Raw genomic sequence first — 19149 nt, 5'->3', positions numbered from 1 at the left:
GTGGCCAGGACCTGGGCAGTGTGAATGCCACTGAAAATCAGCTCACGTGCCGCCTTCGGCACCCATGCCATAGGTTGCCTATCCCTGCTCTAGGATCTCTGCCAAGCTTATCAGGGGAAAATTCCTTCCAGATCCCAAATATGGTGATAGTTAGACCCTGAGCATGTGGGCAAGACCCACCAGGCAGACTCCTGGCAAAGAATTCTCTATAGTAACTCACAGCCTTCCTCATCTACTATCCTATTACCAGCCATTGGAGATATTTGCTGCTAGCGGGCGTAAATCGACTACATTACATTGTAGGCAGTCTCATCGTTCCATTCCCTCCATAAACTTGTCAAGCTCAGTCTTGAAGCCAGTTAGGGTTTTTTGCCCCCAGTGCTCCCATTGGAAGGCTGTTCCAGAACTTTACTTCTCTGATGGTTAGAAAGTTTTGTCTAATTTTGAGCCTAAACTTGTTGATGGCCAGTCCTTGTGTCCGCATTGATTCTGAACTTAAATAAAGTGTGTGATTTATTCATGATAGGTGATTTTCAGAGCGAGGAAAAACTGTATCTTGCTGGTTTATCTTTCAATAGTGTCCACATTCACTTGGTTCTATACTTTTGTGAAGGAAATCATTTTAGTCTGTACAAAGACTCAAAGGAGAAACTTCCATTCCACCTCCAAAGAAATGTGCAAGGGTCCACACCTATTTCAAAGTGATTAAGTGACTTATGAGCATAAGGCCCATTTTCAAATTTGAGTTAGGCATATAGGAACCTCAGTCTGATGGAATGTCCATGGGAAAGTCAATTTGACCAAAACTCTAAAAGTAAACAAGTATCTTTCCTTTCTGGGGCATTCAGGGTTATCCACACGGAGCATGATGCATTCAGTTTTGAGGTGTTAGATGTATTTATTTAGACTTACAAGAGCCATAAAGAAACGGCTCACATTATTTAAAAGCACAACTTATATAAACATATTTGTAAATAACCCTGTGTTTAGAAGGACACTACCTATCTGAAATCTAATTCATTAACATAAAAGCTGAAAAGTACTTTCAGATATGAGCACATGTTCCTGAGTCCCCTTTGCCAAATTTTGTGGTTTTTCAATAGCATTATCCTATTCACAATATTTTTCTCTTTGGTTGTTATATGAAATATGGAAACCCAGGGAAGAAGGTGCCCTAAGGCCCCAATCCTGCAACACACACACGCACACACACACACACAGTCCTGTTGAGTTCAATGTGTAAAATTGCTAGTGCAATACAGTTTGCAATGGTGTAGTTAAATACACAAAGTAAAGAAAACTGGAAAAAAGAAGAAATTTTTTCCCCATACATTTTCAGTTATAGTAATTGTAGTTGGTGGTCATAAAAAAAAGAGTCAAGCAGAAGTGATTTTTAAGTTGCCAGTGTCCTTGTGTAACCATTGCCTGTTGAATGGAATGGACAAGAGGACAGAGAACTGTGGCAGCAGCCTTTTCTGATTCTCGTAGCTTTGGCAGCAGCCGTATCTAGTGCTGAGCTTCACACTCATTTCATCCCGCTATCTAGAGGCACCCTTTTGTTGAGTGAGGCGAGAGCACCGGAGTGTAACTGTGCAGCCACTTAACGGCATGGAAAGTTCAAGCTCAGCATTCACCACACAGAGAAGGCTATGGGTACTACTTTGAAATCTCCCAAGTAAACCTCTTTTGACTGACACATTGGCCTGCTGAGTGATGTGATGCAGACTCTTAGGCTGACCTCTCTTGTATTTCTATTTACACTTCATCTGAAGTAATTTCCCAGTGTGATGGAAAGATGTCATGCACTTTGGCTGGAAAGATAAAATAGATAAAAATGTAACCAGGTTACAGCAGGAAAGTATCCCGAGGTTGTTTGCCAGCAGGTGCTTCCCATGACATTCCTTCTGGAATTCTTACTACTTCAACTGTTTGGTAAAGAGTCTGAGCAGCTTCTAAGAAACCAAGCGTCAGTGCCATGGGAACTGAAAAGCAGTGGAAGATGCATGTAGTGGAGGCAGGCTTTTGTTTGCCTGTTGACAGTTAATTCTGGTAGTCTTTTTATTGTGTATTCATGACCACATGGAAGCACCACAAAATGCTGTGCTGAAATAGGTTTCATTTTGCTAGTCCTGTTTTATTCTTATTTCACTGTAGCTTTGCAAATGCCATAATGAATTTGAAATATATAGTCGAATGATACAGTGTCATGGAATGTATTGGAAGCCAACCTGAATACTTTTAAAACTAGACGCAATTTTTTTTATGTGAAATGCAGTTCACATTCACTCAATCACACGATCTTGAAATAAAAGCCCTGCATGCCAAACGGAAGGAAGTGTAAATCTCTATTCCTGCAGCATGCTCAAACCTATAATGTGAGTGCAATCATTTTAGCCATGCCAAAGAGGAACTTTTCTTTCATGAGGACCTAATAAAGGAATTTTCTTCTACTTGTTTTTACTGTTTATACAACCCAAAGTGTGCTAGTTACTTGAAATTGGGTTTGCTAAACTATTACTATTTTATATTGTGGTCGTACGTAGAGGCTCCAGCTGAAATTTGCTGTATTGTGCTGGCCCTGTACAAGCACAATAATGATGGTTCCTACCCTGAGGAGCTTAAACTTTGTCTACACTACACAGTTTTATTGGCAAAAGGCACCTTTTATTGACAAAGCAGAGAAGGTATACATACTGCCCTGCTCCTCCTGATGACAAAACTCCCCTGCCCTGCCGGCAAGAGAAAACCACCTCGACGAGAGGCATAGAGCTTTTTGAGGCAAAATTAGATCGACAAAGTATCAGCGTAGACACTTGGTTTTGTTGTTGTAAATGGCCTCCAGTAAGTGTCTGACGATGCCCATCCTGACCGAGCTGGTCAGCAATTTGAAGTGCGCTGCTCTGCATCCGGGTACACAGGCATCCACCCCTTTCCCCTTAAAGTCCTGGGGAATTTTGAAATTCCACTTCCTGTTTGCTCTGCTCATGTCACATCTTCCCAGCTGATCAAGCAGTGTCAGCAGCAAATGCTCTTTCACTTTGACCACAGCTGAGTTGTTGGATCTGCTGAATATATGGGGAGAGGAGGCTGTCCAGTCCCAGCTGCGCTCCTGTCATAGGTAGGAACTTCAATTCCTATGGGCAGATTTCTCATGGCCTGTGCAGTGAGGGAAACAAATGGGACACGGTTCAGTGCTGAGCAGAGATAGAGGAGTTGAGGCAGGCGTACCAGAATGCATGGGAGGCAAACCCTCGCTCTGATGCTTTTGGGAAAGACCTGCTGCTTCTCTAAGGAGCTAGACCCCATCCTTGGCAGTGACCCCACCTCCACCACCAAAAGCCCATGATACTTCGGTGGGGCTGGAGGTGGCAGACAGTGGATCTATCCCCGAGGACAAAGTTATGGACAAGGAGATTGAATTGGAGGATGATGCGGAGCACACGTCAGAGTTGTCCAGTGATTGGCGAGTCAGGACCTCTTTTCCATTTTGGAGGGATCTAGCCAGTCAAGCAGTCTGTCTCTGGCGCACGTTAATCAGAAGCGGAGAGCCCTGGTAAGTGATCTTTTTTAGTTGATGCTGCTCGGTTATATGAGGTAGAGCTGTCCTTTGCTCTGTGTATTGTAGAAGAGGGTGAAGGGATAGAAATGTACAAAACTAGCTGTGTTTATCTGTGCTCCATGTTCCCCTGTGTAGCTAAGCAGTGCAGAGGAACTGTGTTAATGCACACCAAGATTTCACAGGAATCCTCCAGAGAGAGCGCTAGGAAACTTTCCTGGAGGTACTTGCCAATCCTCTGCTGAAGGTGCCTTGGCAGAGCTGCTTTGTTCCTTCCCTCATTGTAGGAAATGTTTCTATGCGACTCAGCAATCACTTGTGCAGGGACCAAGGCGACATGCAGGCGAGCAACGTAAGTACCAGGTCTGAACCCACACGTGTGCAGTAGATGGACCCTTACATCCTTGCTTGCCCTTAGGAATGAGATATCGGCTTCAGTGACCACCACCTGTGGAAAATGGTGGCAAAATTTACAATATTGTCCATAGTCGCCTTCACTGATCCCCTGAAAACATCACATACACCTTTGCCCCATCTTGAATGCCCACTCCCAACTCACGCTTAACTCAGCATGTTTAGGGTGTTCACCAAAATATATGCTTACCAAGGGTCACTGAGAAAGTGATTGGTATGTTACAGGAGATGTATTTTACTGTAATAATTGAATGCTGTGCATGAACTAACCATCATGCTTCTGTGAATTGTTTCTTGTGCTCCTGTAGATGTGGCCTTCAGGGGAACCCCCTACACACTGGCAGAGTTCCTCTGTCAGATAAGGAGGCAACCAAAGCGTAGAAGGAGGACGTGTTCTGAGAGGTGCTGCCATCCTCAGAGGCTGAGAAAAGAGAATGCAGGGAGTGGAGAGAAAAGGAAAAGGCAGGACAGAAATGAGAGTGAGGAGTGCATTCGAAAGGGCCATGAGCGGATGATAAAAGTGATGGAGGAACCAACAGAGATGTTGAAGTCCCTAATCACACTACAAATGGAACAGATGCGTTCTCACTCCTCCCTCCGAAGCCAATACAGACCTGTTTTCAATGCCCTCCCAAACTCCTCCCACGCATTCTGTGAAACTTCCCAGCGCATCTGAGTACCCCGTTCACTCCACCCCTTCGGATGGCTTCCAAAATGATGGCTGGGCTTTTGCACAGTTCTGAGAGCCTTCACTCTCCTTCAGTGTTATCTCCCTTCCCACCAAGCCTTTTGTGTGTGTTAATTGGTGTTTAATAAAAACAAACTCTGTGAAAGAGAACCAATCTTCATTTGTGTCCTACATGTAGTATTGGGTGCGAGTATTAATATATAGGTGCAGTTTAATTATTTACTTGATACAAATCCCACTCAGGAATCATCACAATTTTTAGGCAAAACAAGGTAACTGAAGTTAATGAAGCATGGCAGATTGCTGTATAGAAGTACACATTCCTGGTGCTCATTATCAAAATGTTGCTTCAAAGCCTCACTGATTCTAACATCTCTCCCATTGTGCCCCTCTTATAGCCCTGGTATCTGGCTGCTCAAAAACAGCAGCCAGGCAATCTGCTTCAGTGCTCCACCCCTGGGGAAACTTTTCACCCTTAGCAGCCTGTTGCATGCTCCATAATATTTGTGAGGCTATGACCATGGGAATATTTTCCTTATTTAGGTCTAACCTGCCATAAAGGCAGCACCAGCATGCCTTTAATCTGCCAAAGGCACATTCCACTGTCATTTGGCATCTGTTCAGCCTGCTGTTGAAGCGCTCCTTGCTGCTGTCCAAGTTTCCTGTGTAAGGCTTCATGAGCCATGGGAATAAGGGGTAGGCTGGGTCTCCCAGGGTCATTATGGACATTTCAACATCTCGCATTGGAATCTTCTAGTCTGTACAGCCCAGTGTTCCTGAAGATGCATGCCTCATGCACCTTTCCAGACCACCACACGTTGATGTCAGTGAAATGCTCCACAAGCACACTATAGAGAAGTACCTCTTTCTATTGACGTACTCTATTGCAAGATGGTCTGGTGCCAAAATTGGGATATGTGTTCCATCTGTCGCCCCTCTGCAGTTAGGGAATCCCATTTCCTCGAAGCCATCCACTGTTTCACACACATTGCCAAGAGTCATGGTCCTTTGTAGCAGGATGCGATTAATGGCCCAGCATACTTGAGTTAACGCAGCCCCAGTGGTTGACTTCTCGACTCCAAACTGATTTGTGACCGACCATTAGCAGTCCGGAGTCACCAGCTTCCACACAGCGATAGCCACATGCTTCTCCACCGAGACGGCAGCTCTCCTTCTGGTGTCCTTGTGCTGCAGTGCTGGGGCAAGCTCTGCACACATTTCCAGGAAGGTGGCTTTCCGAATCTGAAAGTTCTGTAGCCACTGCTCATCGTCCCAAACTTGCATAACAATGTGATCCCAGCACTCAGTGCTTGTTTCCTTTTCAGATTGGGTGCTTATGATATATTGCACAACCAGACGCGATGTGTTCATAACAGTGACCACAACAGCAGAAAACAGTGCTGGATCCATCCTTTCAGACACAAATGGCGGGCACACAGTAAACAGGGACTGTTGAAAAATGTTGCAAAATGCAGTCAGAAGTCTATGGAATGCTGCGATGAAAAAACGTTATCATGAGATGTTGAGTCTGCATCCATGATATGCTGCGATCCACTCTGCTTTCCCACAAGTCCTAGCTGCAGAAGGTAGTGAGTAGCACTGTGGGATAGCTACCCACAGTGCTCTGTTCTCACTGTTGATGATAGAGCACCAAGTGTGGAAGAATTCCTCTAGCCATTTTTTTCTGTTGGTGCATGTGCATGGTAAAAAACACATTTTCTTAAATACCATTCTCAGTTTGGATCCCGCCAAGAGTTTAAGTGCCATATGCTACCTTGGATAAAACATTGATAAAATGCAGGACCATCTTGACCTGCATCATATAAATAATTTGATCATTTCCTCTGCAAAAAAGAAAGAAGGAAAGAAACCCACCTAGAAACTTTTTGAAAAATGGCAATTTTTTTAGGGCTTATCATCGCAAACCCTGCTCAGAAGACCCCACATTGGGTCACTAACCCTACCCCGCACCCTCCTGAGGCAAAGCAAATTTCAAAGGAATCCAACTAAGCCTGTCAGCTTTAGAGATTTTAGAAAGGTTGACTTTTAAAGAGAAGTCATGATGCAACCTTAACTCTAGTGCTACCGTGCCCCTATAATATGTCAGGTTTACACTAAAAAATTAGGTCAACCCAGCTGTGTTGCTCCTAGATGTGAAAAAAAACCCACACTGCTGAGCGACATATTTAAGTTGACCTAGCCCCTGGTGTAGACATATTATAGAATTCTTCCATCGACCTACCTACAACCTCTCATGGAGGTAGACTAACTACAGTGACAGGAGAACTACTTCCATCCAGTGTAGTGAGTGTCTGCACTGAAATGCTACAGTAGTGCAGCTGCATCTGTGCTGCTATAGTGATTTAAATGTAGACCATAGCCATAGTAACACACAATGCTGGTTGAGAGCAAGAGGGGCAAGTACCAATTAGTATGGGAACCATAAACTCTGTCCTGACCATTCTGTGTAAATCCCCAGGAATCTGTTTCATATAAGTAGGTTTTTGCAATTATGTTACTTGTTGATCTTTTAAAGAAACTTTCCATTGTGTATTTCTGAAGCCACTTTGGCTTTGACTGATTCCAGTCAGTGTTGTAAATACATTTATTTGGATTCTGTAGCATTATCCTTTGGCATGTTTGGCATCCCTGGTCTTCCTTTTGTTACAGAATTGTGAGCTGACTTGGGAATGAAGGGAAGGCTAATTAATTAAGCAGTAATTGTTGTCAAACGAATTGTTGCTAGCATTTAACATTTGACTTGTTTGCTGTCCTGAGGTGAAACTGAAGGAGTTAATGATCTAACAAATTGCACATCAATCAGGAAAGACTAGTTTGAAAGGAATGGTTTTATTTTATGAAGTGTAAATAATAGATTTTTTTAAAAGACAGTTTAAAGTAAGTGTGCTGGGCTCTATGTTTGAAATTGTAACAAGATAGCTGTGGAGACAAATGTGTTGCCTAATGAAGCTTAATGACTGATTTTTCCATTAATCAGAATTGAGAATGTGCTTCATTAAGCTAATTAACTGAGCAGTTGCTTAACTGACAGTTACTAGGCACAAATTCCCAGGTCCCTTGCTTTCCTCTAAATAAAAGCTTAGGAAAAGATAACCTGGCTCTCTTTAATCATCTTTATTAGAGAGATAATGAGCAGAAATGCTATTAAAAATCTTACTGGCCATTTTATGTCTGGGGCAGTGACTTTGGCAATATCAAATAGCACTGTGCGCACACTGATGTCCAATAAATAATAGCTTAGTACACTGTGTTGTGAAGGAGCAATGTTAAGGCCGGTCTTTTAAAAGAGGTTTCAAAGGAGATTAATTTCCAGGCACAGGATTGTTTGTGTTCACAGAGGCACTCTATAAACTGCTTGAGAATTTGGGCATCTGCAGCTCTTAGCATCACCAGCAGGGAGTGCTCTTTTACCAACTTATCTTTGAGAGGCTTGTTGTTCGTTGGGTGTTTTTTTTCCATTACCCAAAAAGCATTAGCTCCTCCTAGTGGGGCAACTGAATTACTGCAGGTTTTGCACTTTACTTTCTGTACCCATTGTGCAGTAGAAACAGGATCCTGATTTTTTTTCCTTTGCTCAGGAGTAATTTGCAAAACACTTTGGAAGGTGAGGATGTGTAAGACTAATTTTATGCAACACACCAGATGCTTTGTAGGGAGGACATGTAATGGTGAAGAATTTAAGGGAATTAATTGAAGGATCTGAAATTTGAATTATTAAATACACTATCTAGTTATAATGCCTAACTGTAAATCTTTTTCTTTGCAGCTTAGTGTATCTTGAATAATAACATGGTAGCGCTAGCATCTAGTACAAGCAACAACCTTTCAACAGAGGACTAGTGTTGAAGAAAAATAAGAATATCTTCTTAATTTTTTTTTTCTTTCCCCTCCAGAGTTCTCAGTCTTCCACAATGAATCCTGTTTACAGCCCTGTTCAACCTGGGGCTCCCTATGGAAACCCTAAGAACATGGCCTATACAGGTAAGTCTAATTTTAAGTGACTCTTGGCATTTGGCATTTTGTGGTTAGAGCAGATTAAGATCAGTTGGTAAATTTCTTTTTTCCATTCTAGTTAGCTACTGTAGAAAGGCATTCTGCGACGTGTGTTCAGCATAATCCTAGATCTTTCTGTTTTCCTGGAGTTTCCACAAAAGGCTCAATTTTAAGTACCAGTTTATGCTTTGGAAGCCCACTCTTTTAACAGATCGACAGCTGCCATGTCCTTGCTTTCCTGTCTGTTCACACGCTGTCTTCTCTACAGCTCTAGGCACAAAATCCTACTCCCCCCTCCCCTCCCATTAGATGTTCCTAATAATTTCCAGGAAATCAGCAATTCTCTTTTAAGGTTTTCAGAGATGGTTTTAAGTGTCCAAAATATGTATTTTGTGGTGCAAGTCCATTGGTGGAGCAGGCAGCTAGGAACAGACTATCAGGTTTGCAGTAGAAACAAATAAGAAGGAATAACATCTCTCTCTCCAAAAAGCCCTCTTTGCCAGTTCTGCAGTCAGTTTCATACATCAGGAGAAAATCTAAAATACAAGAGGAGGAGATGATGTAAAACAAAAATGAAGGACAACATCACAAGGGAGAGGGCATGGGGAAGATAGATGACTTGTTAGAGGGCTGTCCTGGAGAGAAGAAGGGTCAATGTCCCAGCAGCAATTCAGAGAGATCACTGGGGGGCGGGGACAGGGAGGAAAAGAACTAGAGTCTTAAAAATTCATTGTTTAATTAGTTTGCATGTCATTTTAGAACATTTATGGGAAATATTGGTCAATTAAAATTGACTTAGTTGATCTTAATTTCATTTTCTAGTGTAGAAGAGAAGCTAATGGCACTCTGAAGTAGTTTTGTTTTTATTTTGCTTAATATTCAGTGAACACTCATAGGAAGCATTTTCCTGCCCCTAAATTATTTACCTGAAATATTTGCTCTATCTGATAGATAGTTTAGACTGCTGCACCTCACATCACTACCAGTGCCATAGGGAAATAAAGTTACTCATTGAGGAATGCTTCCAAAAGCTTCAGGTAGGAGAAGAAACAAGTAATACCGATTTCTGAGAAGTGCTGCTTGGAATGCCTTTTTTCCTTTGGAAATTCCAGAATTATGGTATTTTGAGCTCTACCAAATTTCCTTCTTGAATTTGTCAAAATTAACACCACACTAATTTTAATAAAATATTTATTTTCTTGTAATGTATCTTTCCCCTTGTAGGTGAGTATAATTTGTCTAAAGTTTCACTGCTGGTGCGATACTTTTAGAAAAAGAATTTTGATCCTTGGCCTTGCTTGCTTTTAGAGCACAATAGAAATGTCCATTGTAAAACAGACAGGAAGTAGTAAATTGGCCAGAATGCATAGCAAATTTGATAATCCCATGCAACAGATATTCTTTCTCATCCTTTGAATGAATGTGGTTCAAAGACAATGTCAGGCATCTCTGTTACATCCCCTGCATCTCTATATCAAATCAATAGATTCTGACAGGGCAGTTTGTAGAATATCACACAAACGTCAAATTCATTTTGTGGACAAATTAGATTAGCCATTTTGGAATTTTAATGGGAATACTTATATAATGTTTACCTTGCTTGTAGGAGACATTATAGAGGGAATAGGGTTATTAGAAGGTATTGAAGCAAGTCCTGTCACAGACACAAAAAAGTTGGCCCAACAATTCAGAATGAAAATTTCTGTGATAAATGTTGACAGTCCAATTTTGTCTTGCATATACAATGTTCTAGTCTGATACTTTAATATAAATTAAAAAAACCTTTGCTTTGAATTTGATTAAGTATCTTGGTCTTGTACAGCACTGAGCATACAGCTGTGACTTAATAAATAACAATGAATGATCTGAGGGAATAGCAAGAGGCAGTGTTCTCTACTGGACTGATTGTGGGGCTAGGAGCCAGGAATACCCAGATTCTGTCTGTGGCTCTACCGCTGACTCTCACTGTCATTTTTAATCTATCTCAGTTTCTCCATCTCAGAAATGTGGACAATACTTACCTACCTGACAGGGGCTGTGTAAGCACTGAGCAAATAGTATTTGTAATGTGCTTTGAAAAAAGTGTTATGTGAGTGATAAGAATTATTGATGTCATTTGTCCTCTGGAGTCCAAATTAGTGACATGATGTGCACTACTTACTGTAGCTGACATTTAAAACTCCATTGGTGTTTTAGGGATGATCAGGAGCTAGCTAATCTTGTGCTGAACAGCCACACTGATGTCTGGTTTCAAGCCCAGTTGGGGCTGACCTAGTATAGGGTCTCTTCTCCCCCACGTCACCTGTTGCAGTGTCCAGTAAAGATTTTTTAACACATTGGTCATTCTGGCTGACTGTTCTCTAAGTAACTGAGCTTCTTTCTGAATTGATGAAAATGTTTCTTGGATAGGTCTAAAACTGTCATCTTTGCATTGATTGTATCCTCAACAAGGAGTCCAGATATGTTCATTATAATGGCTATATAATTAGTAGCCAGGATCTACTGTGTTAACATCAAGTTACTCTAGATGATGGAAGAAATGTGGGATCCTCAAATTGATCTGTTCAGCTCTGCTAAAGACTGGTGTTTGTATGTGAGAGCGAGAGGGAAGAAGTGGTTATTTGAAAATAAAAATAAAATAGACTTGGATGTAGCCTGAGTTATTAATTAAGATGTTTACCAACAAGTATTCTACTGATTTTGCTAGGAGTCTATAAAAAGAATCCTTATTTTACTGAAAAACATATCAAGGAACTCATTTAGCTTCATATTGATGCAAAGAATAAGCACTGTGCTTACATTGTGAACCTGTACTTTCTTGTTAACACACAGTATTTGGGCACCTTCAAAATCAAAGTGCCATATCTCCATCCCTTCGGATGCACTGCTGGATGTGTAGAGGTAAGATTATGTAATTGTTTATTAAGTGTCTTCCTGCATTTATGCTTCCTTCTCTCTTATGTAGTGGGTAGGATGTGTTGACTCTTTCCAAGGTGTGAGATTGGCAGCGGCTGTTTTTTCATGGAGCAGAGCAAAGTGATCAACAATCAATGGAATTGCACATCAAGGGATAAGTCTTGCTCACAAATATTCTCATTGACTTCATTGGGGTACTCATATGGGTAAGGCAAAGCAGGGTGACTGCACAGTCAAGAGGCAGCCTGGGTGGTATTCTGTGGTGTAAATAACACGTAAAGGGCATTTCCCCATTTCTAGTCATGTTTGATTTCTTAAAAATCAACGTACATATCCTGTTAAATTTATGCTTGTTCTACTGGACATAGACTCATAGACTTTAAGGTCAGAAGGCACCATTATGATCATCTAGTCTGACCTTCTGCACAATGCAGGCCATACAATCTCACCCATCTACTTCTATAACAAACCCCTAACCTATGTCTGAGTTACTGAAGTCCTCAAATTGTGATTTGAAGACCTCAAGCTGCAGAGAATTCCTCCAGCAAGTGACCCGTGCCCCATGCTGCAGAGGAAGGCGAAAAACCTCCAGGGCCTCTGCCAATCTGCCCTGGAGGAAAATTCCTTCCCGACCCCAAATATGGCGATCAGTTAAACCCTGAGCATGTGGGCAAGACTCACCAGCCAGCACCAGGAAAGAATTCTCTGTAGTAACTCAGATCCCATCCATCTAACATCCCATCACAGACCACTGGGCACTTACCTGCTGATAATCAAAGATCATGCCAAATTAATTGCCAAAATTAAGGCTATCCCATCATACCATCCCCCATCCATAAACTTATCAAGCTTAGTCTTAAAGCCAGATATGTCTTTTGCCCCCACTACTCCCCTTGGAAGGCTGTTCCAGAACTTCACTCCTCTAATGGTTAGAAACCTTCATCTAATTTCAAGTCTAAACTTCCTAGTGTCCAGTTTATATCCATTTGTTCTTGTGTCCACATTGGTACTAAGCTTAAATAATTCCTCTCCCTCCCTAATATTAATCCCTCTGATATATTTATAAAGAGCAATCATATCCCCCCTCAACCTTCTTTTGGTTAGGCTAAACAAGCCAAGCTCTTTGAGTCTCCTTTCATAAGACAGGTTTTCCATTCCTCGGATCATCCTAGTAGCCCTTCTCTGAACCTGTTCCAGTTTGAATTCATCCTTCTTAAACATGGGAGACCAGAACTGCACACAGTATTCCAGATGAGGTCTCACCAGTGCCTTGTATAACGGTACTAACACCTCCTTATCTTTGCTGGAAATACCTCGCCTGATGCATCCTAAAACTGCATTAGCTTTTTTAACGGCCATATCACATTGGCGGCTCATAGTCATCCTGTGATCAACCAATACTCCAGGTCCTTCTCCTCCTCTGTTACTTCCAACTGATGTGTCCCCAATTTATAACTAAAATTCTTGTTATTAATCCCTAAATGCATGACCTTGCACTTTTCACTATTAAATTTCATCCTATTACTATTACTCCAGTTTACAAGGTCATCCAGATCTTCCTGTATGATATCCCGTCCTTCTCTGTGTTAGCAATACCTCCCCAGCTTTGTGTCATCCGCAAACTTTATTAGCACATTCCCACTTTTTGTGCCAAGGTCAGTAATAAAAAAGTTAAATAAGATTGGTCCCAAAACTGATCCCTGAGGAACTCCACTAGTAACCTCCTTCCAGCCTGACAGTTCACCTTTCAGTACGACCCGTTGTAGTCTCCCTTTAACCAGTTCCTTATCCACCTTTCAATTTTCATTGATCCCCATCTTTTCCAATTTAACTAATAATTCCCCATGTGGAACCGTGTCAAATGCCTTACTGAAATCGAGGTAAATTAGATCCACTGCATTTCCTTTGTCTAAAAAATCTGTTACCTTCTCAAAGAAGGAGATCAGGTTGGTTTGGCACGATCTACCTTTTGTAAAACCATGTTGTATTTGTCCCAATTACCATTGACCTCAATGTCCTTAACTACTTTCTCCTTCAAAATTTTTTCCAAGACCTTACATACTACAGATGTCAAACTAACAGGCCTATAGTTACTCGGATCACTTTTTTTCCCTTTCTTAAAATAGGAACTATGTTAGCAATCTCCAGTCGTACGGTACAACCCTGAGTTTACTGATTCATTAAAAATTCTTGCTAATGGGCTTGCAATTTCATGTGCCAGTTCCTTTAATATTCTTGGATGAAGATTATCTGGGCCCTCCGATTTTGTCCCATTAAGCTGTTCGAGTTTGGCTTCTACCTCAGATGTGGTAATATCTACCTCCATATCCTCATTCCCATTTGTCATCCTACCATTATCCCTAAGCTCCTCATTAGCCTTATTAAAGACTGAGGCAAAGTATTTATTTAGATATTGGGCCATGCCTAGATTATCCTTAACCTCCATTCATCCTCAGTGTTTAGCGGTCCCACTTCTTCTTTCTTTGTTTTCTTCTTATTTATATGGCTATAGAACCTTTTACTATTGTTTTTATTCCCTTTGCAAGGTCCAACTCTACATGGCTTTTAGCCTTTCTCACTTTATCCCCTACATGTTCTGACCTCAATAAGGTAGCTTTCCTTGCTAATCCTCCCATCTTCCACTCCTTGTAGGCTTTCTGCTTTTTCTTAATCACCTCTCTGAGATGCTTGCTCATCCAGCTTGGTCTACAACTCCTGCCTATGAATTTTTTTCCCCTTTCTTGGGATGCAGGCTTCTGATAGTTTCTGCAACTTTGACTTGAAGTAATTCCAGGCCTCCTCCGCCTTTAGATCCACAAGTTCTTCAGTCCAATCCACTTCCCTAACTAATTTCCTTAATTCTTTAAAGTTAGCCCTTTTGAAATCAAAAACCCTAGTCCCAGATCTATTTTTGTTTATCCTTCCATCTAGTTTGAACTGAATTAGCTCATGATCACTCGAACCAAGGTTGTCCCCTACAACCATTTCTTCTATGAGGTCCTCACTACTCACCAAAACCAAATCTAAAATGGCATCCCCTCTTGTTGGTTCTTCAACTACTTGGTGAAGAAATCCATCAGCTATCACATCCAGAAAATCTGAGCCCTATTATTATTACTAGCACTTGTCCTCCAGTCTATATCTGGGAAGTTAAAGTCTCCCATGATCACACAATTCCCATTAGTGTTTACTTCATTAAAAACATTAAAGAGGTCTCTATCCATATCCAATCAGATCCCGGCGCTCTGTAGCACACCCCAAGCACTATCTCAGGGGAGGCTCTAGTAGCTTTCTTTCCCAATGTGATTTTTGCCCAGACAGACTCTGTCTTATCCATTCCATCACTTCTTATTTCTTTACAGTTAACCTCATCATTGATATACAATGCTACTCCACCACTTTGCCTTTATTTCTGTCTTTCCTAAACAGCACATAGCCTTCAATACCTGTACTCCAGTCATGACTACTATTCCACCATGTTTCTGTTATCCCTATAATATCCGGTTTCACTTCCTGCACCAGTAGCTCTAGTTCCTCCATTTTGTTACCTAGGCTCCTCGCATTAGTGTACAGACATCTTAATTTTTGCTGTTTGGCTTCACTGACATTCTTTACCCTGTTAGGCACAGACATTCTACCACCAGTATCACCTATTAGACTGGTATCTACACTACCCTTCCTCCTTATGTCCATTCTTCTGCCCATGGCTGTATCCTCTCTTACTTGTTTTCTTCCTCTCAATGTTTGAATTCCGGCATGGAGATTACCTGGACATCTCCCCAACATCTCCCCCAAATTCCTAGTTTAAAGCTCTCTTAATCAGTTGTGCCAGCCTCCATCCTAGAAGCCTATTTCCCTCCTTACTCAGGTGAAGTCCATCCCGAGAGAACAGTCCTCTGTCCATGAATGCTTCCAGTGGCCATACATACCCCAAAGCCCTCCTTATAGCACCATTGCCTGAGCCATCTGTTGATTAGTGCCATAATCTTGTCACACCTTTGTTGCCCTTCTCTAGGAACAGTCTGGACAAATTTGGAGAAATGGTCTGAAGTAAACCGGATGAAGTTCAATAAAGACAAATGCAAAAGTGCTTCAACTTAGGAAGGAACAATCAGTTTCACACATACAGACTGGGAAGAGACCGTCTAGGAAGGAGTAAGGCAGAAAGAGATCTAGGGGGTCATAGTGGACCACAAGCTAAAATATGAGTCAGTGTGATACTGTTGCAAAAAAGCAAAATGTGATTCTGGGATGCATTAACAGATGTGTTGTAAAACAAGACACTGAGAAGTCATTCTTCCGCTCTACTCTGCGCTGGTTAGGCCTCAGCTGGAGATATTGTGTCCAGTTCTGGGCACCGCATTTCAAGAAGATGTGGAGAAATTGGAGAGGGTCCAGAGAAAGAGCAACAAGAATGATTAAAGGTCTTTCCCTGAGAACATGACCTATGAAGGAAGGGTTGAAAGAATTGGGTTTGTTTAGTTTGGAAAAGAGAAGACTGAGAGGGGACATTGATAGCAGTTTTCAGGTATCTAAAGGGTGTCATCAGGAGGGGGGAGAAACTTGTTCACCTTAGCCTCTAATGATAGAACAAGAGAAGCAATGGGCTTAAACTGCAGCAGGGAGATTTAGGTTGGATCATTAGGAAAAAGTTCCTAACTGTCAGGTGGTTAAACACTGGAATAAATTGCCTAGGGAGGTTGTGGAATCTCCATCTCTGGAGATATTTAAGAGTAGGTTTAGATAAAAAGTCTATCAGGGATGGTCTAGCCTCAGGTCCACATCCCGTATCTTAGCACCCGGCAGACAGCACACCCTTCTGTTCTCCGGATCAACTCTAGTTACAGGCCTGTCTATTCTTCTCAGTAAGGAGTCCCCAGTCATGTAGACCTGCCTTTTCCTGGTGACAGTGTGATTCTCTGGTCTATCCCCTGCTCCCACTGGCTGCAAGTCCTCTCAATTCCTGTTCGCCCTTGCAATCCTCCACAACACATCCCGTATCCTCCTGGGGCTCATATTTGGTATTGTCTCCATTGACACTTCCCCTCTATAGCTCAAGGGATTTTTGGTCTCTCAGAGTTGAAAAAGTAGGGTACAGATTCTCCATGAATGATAGTCTCATCAGTAATATCCTTTTAAGAGTGACTTCAGATGCTAGCAATGTTGGGGTGATAGAGCTCATAAATACATATTTATCTTCCTGCCTTACAAAGCAACAGAGATTTCATGCTCTCTAGCAAACAGATGTCTCATTTTAATACTTTCTACGTCTTTAAATCTCCACAATAATACACTTTCAATATAGATCTCCTAGCTATGCTCTTAAACTGTCTGAAACATTTTATAAACTGCCTACCTGGCATTTAACCAGGCACTATTTTTTAAATATTGAGGTGCAAATTGTATAAAGTTGGTAACTTTACCTTTGTGAAAGGAGAATTTCAGAAAATTGTCTCTCTAAATAAGTTATCCCTATACAACTGCATGCTGAATGCTTCAGATAGCAGCATTAAGACACAATGACCCTCTGTGTACCTTTTACATTCTAAGAAGTCCCACTGATTGTGTCCCAGTTGCTGTGAAGTTTTATTTTACATTATAATATAAAAACGAGTCACCTACTTTTGCACCCAACACCGAATCCATTGCTCCAGGTGCTTTCCTTGTAGTTGTGACTGCACGGCATTGGCATCACACTGACTGGAATATGAACAATGGAACTTCAGGGGACAAAAATCATGTTTTGAAAAGGAAAAATAATAAAGGTATTGTTAAAATTGATGTTCTGAAGGTTCCTCTTACACTGAGTAGTTCAGGGGTATTTAGCATGTAATTGTAGGTTTAGTTAATTTCTTCTTAAACCATGTGAATTCACCTGTTTGTGTCTTTGTTTTCACTGGCAGAGTTAATAGTAAAAGGATTTAAGAACTAAGCTTCCTCTTTAAGAGGGCTTTGAGATGATTTGTAAAGAATTCAGGGAGCAAGGCAAATTTACATGTCAGCTAATTATGTTCTGAAATGACCTTTCTGTGTGCAGGGCAAAGACCCCAGCTAGGACAGAAAACCTTGAATGGAAAATGGTGGTAAAGTCAGACTTACAAAAATTTAACAAGGTCCCCTCGGAATGTAGATGAAAATAAAAAAGGAAAGATAATTTACTTGGTTACAGTGTGAATTTGAGCATAGTTCAGTGATGCAATATTTGAATCACACTAGCGCTTGGATTTTAAATGGGTTTCCCATGAGGTAGAGTCAGAATGGAGTGGATCTTTATTTGGAAACAGAGACAGAAATATCTGGTATAAGTCATTCAAGGAAAGGGCTGTTGCCTTTGCCAAGCAATATTTCAAACCCTTTTCTGAATATGGATTCAGAGGACTTTTTTTTGTTTTTTTTATGGAGCCTAAGGATAAATTGCAAGATAAAAAACAAAACAAAAAAGTGTTTTATCCTTTATTGCCTCTCTTTGATGTATAAAGTTGGCCTCTGTCATGGTACAATTCCCCACTCTGAACCTTAGCGTCCAAAAGATGGAGTACCAGCATGAATTCCTCTAAGTTTAATTACCAGCCAGGAATTCCAGTGCCTGGTACAGTCTGGTCCCCCCAAAACCTTGCCCGGGGAACCCCAAGACCCAGATCCTCTGGATCTTAACACAAGGAAAGAAAACACTTTCCCCAACCGTTGTCTCTCCCAGGCTTCCCCTCCCTGTGTTACCCTGGAAGATCCCTGTGATTCAAACTCCTTGAATCACAAAACAGAGAGGACAATTCACCTTCCTCCCTCCTCCTCTCTTCCCCTCCCAGACTCTTCCTGAGAGATACAGTAATGCTGACACAGAGAGAAATTAGCCTCTCTCTCCCCCTTCCCTCCTTTCTCCCCACCAATTCCCTGGTGAATCCAGACCCCGTCTCCTGGGGTCTCACACCAGAATTAAAAAAAAAACCAATAAGGTTCTTAAACAAGAAACTTTTAATTAAAGAGAGAAAAACAGTAAAAATTATCTTTGTAAATTTAAAATGGAATAGGTACAGGGTCTTTAGAACAGCACTGTCAGGCAGGATATTTTTCTAACAATCAGATTATTGGCGAGCGGGCGACGTGTTTTGTGGGGTTTGGGTTTTTTTTGAGATGTCGTTGGCTGATCATTAAACAGATAGTAGGTTAATGAAAGAAGGTACTTCACTAACCGTCTTTTGACGGTAAAAGGGTATAACAATTCAGATAAGCCTGGCATGTCACCTACCAGAGACATCAGGAGGACAGATACTTTCAATCTTGAGGGAGGGAATTTGCTGTGTGTCTGTTAGTTTTTGGTTTTGTTCACTCTGGGGGCTCACGAGTACACACTAACACCAGGTTTTTCTCATCTCTTATACTGGCTCTTATAAGTTCAAAATAGTGAGTACTAGATAGAATAAGCGATAGTTTAGTCTATGTTTGTTTCTTTATTGTTCAATGTGCATGTGGCTGGAGTGAGCTTCAATTTGATTTTGCTAAAGATTTAATTTGTATTTTGATACTTAGGGCTGGGGTTTCCAGGTGCCTTAGCTAAAGCCCG

At 41.4% G+C, this 19149-nt stretch overlaps 1 protein-coding gene across 13 annotated transcripts in view; it reads left to right on the top strand.

Annotated features, from left to right (window-relative positions):
• Positions 1-19149, top strand: part of FAM168A (family with sequence similarity 168 member A) — a 420913-nt gene that overhangs the window by 180885 nt on the left and 220879 nt on the right. For 7 of the 13 annotated variants that reach the window (XM_032796429.2, XM_075061817.1, XM_075061820.1 and 4 more), the window contains exons 3-4: positions 8573-8660; positions 11505-11573. In XM_032796429.2, the coding sequence (XP_032652320.1) occupies positions 8591-8660; positions 11505-11573 (139 nt within the window). In that variant the 5' untranslated portion in view covers positions 8573-8590. The remainder of the gene's footprint in view (positions 1-8572; positions 8661-11504; positions 11574-19149) is intronic. The other 6 variants (XM_032796436.2, XM_032796437.2, XM_075061823.1 and 3 more) reach the window with 1 other exon arrangement.

Source organism: Chelonoidis abingdonii, chromosome 1 (genome assembly GCF_003597395.2).
Source record: "Chelonoidis abingdonii isolate Lonesome George chromosome 1, CheloAbing_2.0, whole genome shotgun sequence".
In the NCBI taxonomy this organism is placed as follows: Eukaryota; Metazoa; Chordata; order Testudines; family Testudinidae; genus Chelonoidis; species Chelonoidis abingdonii.
This window is presented reverse-complemented; position numbering and strand designations above follow the sequence as displayed.